General features: G+C 40.2%; 1 protein-coding gene across 1 annotated transcript; it reads left to right on the top strand.

Moving 5' to 3' along the window:
* Window positions 1-4348: 4348 nt before the first annotated feature.
* Window positions 4349-5155, top strand: LOC109863004. The gene is made up of 2 exons (XM_020443180.1): window positions 4349-4442; window positions 4779-5155. Exons 1-2 carry the CDS (start codon window positions 4349-4351, stop codon window positions 5153-5155), a joined length of 471 nt encoding a protein of 156 aa, XP_020298769.1.
* Window positions 5156-6829: the final 1674 nt, after the last annotated feature.

Below are 6829 nucleotides of genomic sequence, written 5' to 3'. Positions count from 1 at the left end.
AATCGTACGGTGTCGAATAATTTCGTGTCGAATCGTACGGTGTCGAATAATTTCGTGTCGAATCGTACGGTGTCGAATAAATTTGTGTCCAATAATTTGGTGTCGAATCAATCGGTGTCGAATCGTACTGTGGTCAAACGGAACACGCCCGTATTTTAGTCGTCGGCGTCGCACGTGTAACCTGACAGTTATTTCTTCTCCTCGAAAATCAAGCAATTGTCCGTTCTGATCCACAATGCGTATCGTCAGATCTGTAATGCTCTGCACAATGATCGGAATGTAAATGATCTGTGCCGGTGTTTCCGAGATCTTATATCCAGGTGGCACGTTCGGTTAGAACTCATGTATCGTATGCACACACCGGGTGTTGCTGTACGCACCCATGTACAGAGTCACGTTGCATTCTATGCGAATAATGTTTACGTTGATAATATTAATCGGCACGTCTGATACGTACCATTGTAGCGGCTCTAAAATACGAGTTGATGAAAATCTTAACAACGATCCGATTTTGTCGGGTTTGGTAAAATTTGTTTGATAGGCGCTGTTTATTTCACTTTTTATTTTGTTGGTGTTTGCGCGTAATATTAGTTGAGGGATGTTCTCATCCTTATCTTTGCTTTTCGCAAGACATTGCACTATTGCATGTAGCAGATAATTGTTAATATCCTGTAATTTGTACAACCTTTCAGGAATTATAATCTGCTTGTCATCCGTATCGTAATAAAACTTATTGCTCGATGAATTTACGTTCGGTATCGTATGATACGTTTCAAAATCTGTTAGTCTAAGATTGTAGTCACCGTCACTTAAATCAATGGCGGGAAAGTAGCTGACTGCAAGTGTGCTACTTTTGCCGGTAAATGTGAACGTCAGTGACATGTTGTCAAATGCGTAATAAAGTCCGATAGCGTACTATTTAAATGAATATTGCTTATTGACCGCTTGAAGAAACCATAAACACAAATGGCCACAATTGCTTTGAATGTAACGTTGGTAAGATGTACGGTTATATTCTATTTTGTCTACGGCATGTTATAGATAACGAACCACCTTTTTTGGTGGTTGAAGATTGCCGAAACTATCAAAATATATGACATGTTTTCCTCTTTTCGCGTACGCTACCCAGTGAGTACCCGGTCAATTTGTATTATCTAAATTGACAATACCACTCTTATTACGACGTTCTACGTCCGGTAGAGTATTACGCATAAAAACACCTTTAAAGAAAGGTATGCACATGCGTTTAGCTAATTGTTCTAACTTCATATTTGTTGTTACATTTGTAGGTAATTTCAATGTTTTTTCAGCGTTTTTTTTTCTTGAAAGTCCCCGTCCGTACAGAGTCAAATAAATTCCGCGACCTTTTATCGCGCGATTATGACGTTGCATTTCTTCTAGCTGCCGCTGAGCAGTTCTCGTATCATTTACCGTTTTTGCAACTCCCGCCGCTCCACCAACAAGCGCACCGAGAGCACCCAGCAGCGGTAGGACCGGTAACACACCGCCGCGTTTAGCAAGTGGAAGATTCCGTTTCCTTTTTGCTGACTTGCTTTTCTTTTTCAAGCCCATGCCAAATTTTGTCTTTGCTTTCATAGCCGCCCACACGGCGGTCGCAGCTGCTCTCTCACCGAGACTCGAGTCTGCCGCTGTAATACGATCGCGCGCCTTTGCAGCAAGTGCGTTATGAGCTACGTGTCAAGCAGCGAGTAACTTTGTTGCTTTGCGAATAAGCTATATCGTGTTCACATGAAGACGCGTCCAATGGATTACTGCCGCGATTGCCTCTAGCTAATTGTTTTTCCAAACGCGTTCCTGGACCACAAAATTGGTAGCCCGGAATATGTAATTCGACAGGAAGAGCGTTTATCACGCGATTTAACAATCCACGACCTGACATAGATTGTAATATACGTATGACATCAGCTGTCTACTGACGACTGAGTAGACACGCTCGACGCGTCTCTATAAATAGGTGTTCCTTGCTATCGCGAGGCAGTGAAGAACAAACCATGCAGTTTGTGCGACAACCTGTGGCAATTAAAGTAATTAATTTTGACAACAAGACTTAACAAATGTCCGCTAAGAAAATACGCAACCATGGAATAATGCTATCGGTTACTATACCCGGTATTGTGTGCGGTCCTTTGAACTGCGGCAAGACGAATGTAGTGTTAAGTTTGCTTGAAAGTTCACACTGTAAGTTTTGAACACGTGTTCGTGTATTCTAAGTCGTTGCAACAATCAAAGTTTCAGTATCTGGAGAATGTTCTTTTATCATTGATCATGAAATTGGTTATTTTACCTTTTCTAATAATAGCGATGTAATTTCACCGAGTAAAGCATTTCCGAATTCTATTTTTATTTTTGATGATGTGGCATGTGACAAGCAGGATACAATACGAGAATATTTTGCAATGGGTCGTCACTCAAGTGTGGACTGTTTTTATCTTTTTCAGACGTACGCGAGGATACCAAAGCATCTTATACGTGACAACGCAAATCTGATAATTCTATTTAAACAAGATGGTACCAATTTCAAACATGTGTACAACGATCATGTAAACACGGATATGTCGTATGAGAAGTTTTGTACATTATGTCGCAAATGTTGGCAAAACAAATATGGATTTTTAGTGATCGACACGGACAGTCCTTTGGAGAGAGGTCGCTATAGAAAAGGATTTAACGAGGTCGCAAAACCAGCGAGTGGTTAATCGTTGTTGAGACATCAACCAAGTATCGTCTCTTCTACAGTGCGAGCAACATGGCTGACGAAAGCAGTGAAATTATAGATCGCCAGAAAGTAGCGAGGGAGAGCACAAAAACGAGTCAATCTATTCGTCAAAAATATTGCGCTCTAAAAACCGGTAAATTTAAAGAAGAAATTGCATTGGAAAAACAGTTCAAACCTATTATCAAACCTCTAAAACAGATTGCTAAGAATACGGAAACTAAACAAAAAACGTTAGACACAGTGTTTCTCGAAGACACGTCACACGAGACAAAGCGGAAACGAACACAGACTTTGAACAAAACACTGTTCCCTACTTTAGGCAATTCAAAGCGCACACAATAAAACACTGCAATGGCAACTTCTACTTTAACGAAAGAACGACAACTGACATGGAATTTTCCATCGATTGACACTATTGTCGCTACTGATGCTACTACCAACAAATTGTGTGAGTCAACTATTCAACGTCAAATGCAAACGTTGGAGGATCTTGAAATGTTTCACAATCAGTTTGTTCCGTTGGCGCAACAATATATAAAAGCTATCCTGAGTGGTAAGAAAGACAACGACATCGACTACGTATATGGTGTGTATTTCGACAACGATAAGCGTTTTGACGTGGATAAACAGGATAATATAATCATAGATGGTATACGATTCAAAGCAATACAAAGATTGTACAAATTAATTTTCATGAAATGTCCAAAGAGCGAATTATATACCGAGGAAGATAAACAACGATACAAAAAGATACTGGAAATAACACATGCTTGAAAAAAACATCACAACAGGCTCGGTGCAATACTGGGTAACAAGGGATACAAATACAGATACATAATTGCACCTTTAATATCTAGTGTGCGTACTAAGCAGGGAAAAGGTATACCGCGTAATATGACGTTAAGCGATCGCAAGATCGAGTACGCGCACTGGGACAATCCCAATGAACTTGTCGACCGTCTGTGATTGCTAGACGCATCCCGTCAGGCGGGCAACAATTCTCACGACAACGAAATTCTGTCGATCATCGAGGAACTGCGCTAAGCGGGATTCATTATAAATTAAATAGCGCGTCGGCGTTAGAGTCAGTCGTGTGCGTGTCATCATGCTAATCAATAAATATGGGATATCGCTCGGAAAACATGGAGCGTCGATGTATTATTATTATGAGAGAGAAGCAATACTGCAAATTTACGTGCGTACTAACGCTCTCTGCTTTGTCGGTTCTGGCTACGATGCAAGGACGCGCAAGATACTGCATGTAGCGCAACCCAAAACCGACAATGACGCCGCCAACAAACGATACGTAGATATGTGTGTCACGAGTGGGAATGAATGGCAAGAGACACATGAGAGAAAAATTATCGCATTGCAACAAGACGTTGCGCGACGCTATAAAACACATGCAGCGTACACTTCAATATCTATCAAACCAAAATAAAACGACTGACACAGTAGACATATAGTAAGACATCTATGGCGACGAATCGTGTTACAATTGAAAAACAACGTCTCGTAGAAGAATTGCATGCTCCAGCAAGAAAAAATTTTCCTTGTAGACGCGTTATCGTACGCGGGTACGATGATCTCTGGCAAGCGGATGTGGTAGAAATGCGTCCGTATTCACGCTTCAACAGAGGCTACCACTACATACTTATGGTTATCGATGTGTTGAGCAAGTACGCGTGGGCCATACCGCTTACAAGTAAGAGTAAATGTGAAGTCGCCAAAAGTTTTGCAGGAATATTTCGGGATAACAAACGATGTCCAAACAATTTGCAAACTGACCGTGAACAGGAATTCTACAATATAGATGCACAAACACTGATGAAGAAGCATAACATTAATCATTATTCCACATATTCTGTTATAAACTCTTTAATTGTAGAATGGTTTAACCGTACGTTGAAAAACGACATGTGAAAAGAATATACACTTAACGGAACCTACAATTGGATCAACATATTACCGCGTCTTCTTATGGAATACAACGCAAAAAAACATCGAACTATTGGTATGCGATCTATCGATGTTATTCCAGCAATTGCCGAGAAGTTCTTAACCACGGTGTACAGCAATGTCAAGATTGCAGGGCTAGCACGATTGAAAGTAGGTGATCCGGTACGTGTGAGCAAATTTAAAACAGTATTTGATAAAGGATATACTCCAAATTGGACGACTAAAGTATTTAANATCAGTAAAATACAAACGACCTATCCTGTGACGTATCTGCTTGATGATTTACGCAGACTATCTGTTGCTGGAGGATTCTATGAATACGAACTGCTACGCGTTGCACATCCAGATGTTTATTTTGTTGAAAAAGTATTGCGCAAGAAAGGTGACAAGGTTTATGTGAAATGGCTAGGATTAGACAAGTCATACAACTCTTGGATAAATAAAACTAATGTTTTGTAAACACACTATATACGGAATGTATATAAATTACAACATATTGTTGGATGTCGAGGAGGGTCGGGTGATTAAGAAGAAGTTCTTTGCTCGAACTTATTACAATGTCCTTTATTGCTCCTGTTCCTTACAACTTTTTTTACACGGCTACGTCTCACTGCGGTAAACTCTCCGGCTTGCGGAGCCACACAGTGAGCTAGCAGTCCCAACTCAGTCTCCCCTCTGCTTCATCCACGCGATCGATTTATAGTAATCGATCGCGCTGATTNAGCAGGCCCACCGGTCCTAGCAACGGCCGTGCTAGTTACCGGTGCCGGTGTCGACACATGCTGCGCTTGCACTTCACACAACGCGGCGATGTGTCGCGCCTTGTGGCAACCAGCAGTTCTTCCTAGAACTGCTGCCTTCCTGCTATCTAACTAGGTCATTGAGCAATGACAGTGATGTCTCATCACATTTCCTTAACTACCTTAAGACACAAAAATTGGCTGACAACAATATATACATAATTATTACACATATTAAATGACAATATATACATATAATCTATATTATACACAGTTTTCTTGTGGTATTTTATAATGTCCCCATGGTAATGTTCCAGAAGAATCGAGTATACCGCTTATCGTCATACGGACTTAGAGCAAGTTTTGATTCGGACATAGTGTATACTTTGTGTAATTTTGATCGCATACACGACTGTCGACAAATTTTTTCGATTTCATCATTCAAACATTGTTTGTAATCGTCGAACGTTAATGTTCTCGTTACGACGCTATTCTTTACACCTTTGGCTTTTTTCGTATCTCTCTTTCCATCTACCTTTAATGCGTACATTTTTGCTCTAAGTCCGACTAATTCAGTCATTATCATTCCGTTATTTTCATCCTTTATCAATCCTGAATTCTTTCTGGTGACGCGTGGCATACCGTACACGTTATCAGTCGGATACTCACTTGTGTCAAATCGAACGATGTCATTTCATGATATCGTACACTTTTTTGCATTCGATGAAATAAATAAGACTGTGTCGGTGTATATAATTTTGCATTTTTCTTGATACAGAAGTGCCAAGTAATCGTGGTGAAATTCATACAAACACGTCTTGGATACGTCTAATATACACATTCCTACGTAGATCGATTTGTTGAATTTCACTTCAAGTTTACGCAATTTAATCGCAATAAAATGTTCAGAAAAGATGCTTTGACTATAAAAATTTGGTCGAGAGATCAATGCTTCCGCACCATATCTTCTATCTCACTTTGTTACGAGTTTTACGTCTACATGATTACGCACATTTTCCATAGTTTTGCCAAACACTGCATTATTCATTGTTGTACCGCTACGATACTGGATTCTTTTTACAGGATTTTCCGGTTGGATTCGAGGAAAAGTAACTTCGCCTTTGTTCAATAGTTAAATTAACTTTATGTGACGATTTACAGCTTAGCTTCTTACAATTAGTACGACGACTCGGCGGTAGTTCTCGAACTTCTGCTCTCAACTCTGTCACATCACTTTTTATATCACCGAATTGAGAGCATCATCTTGTCTTACTCTAAACAACGTTGCACGAGTTGAACGCGCAACTCGCTCATCTTTGCTTGATCAGCTCTCGTAGACGGATCTGCCGTTCCTGCTGATCAAGCAATACTCTCTCTTTACAACACACTTAAC

Source organism: Pseudomyrmex gracilis, unplaced genomic scaffold (genome assembly GCF_002006095.1).
Source record: "Pseudomyrmex gracilis isolate BER0280 unplaced genomic scaffold, ASM200609v1 scaffold_2876, whole genome shotgun sequence".
NCBI classification, from domain to species: domain Eukaryota; kingdom Metazoa; phylum Arthropoda; class Insecta; order Hymenoptera; family Formicidae; genus Pseudomyrmex; species Pseudomyrmex gracilis.
The sequence above is the reverse complement of the archived record's forward strand: the minus strand, read 5'-3'. Positions and strand labels throughout refer to the sequence as shown.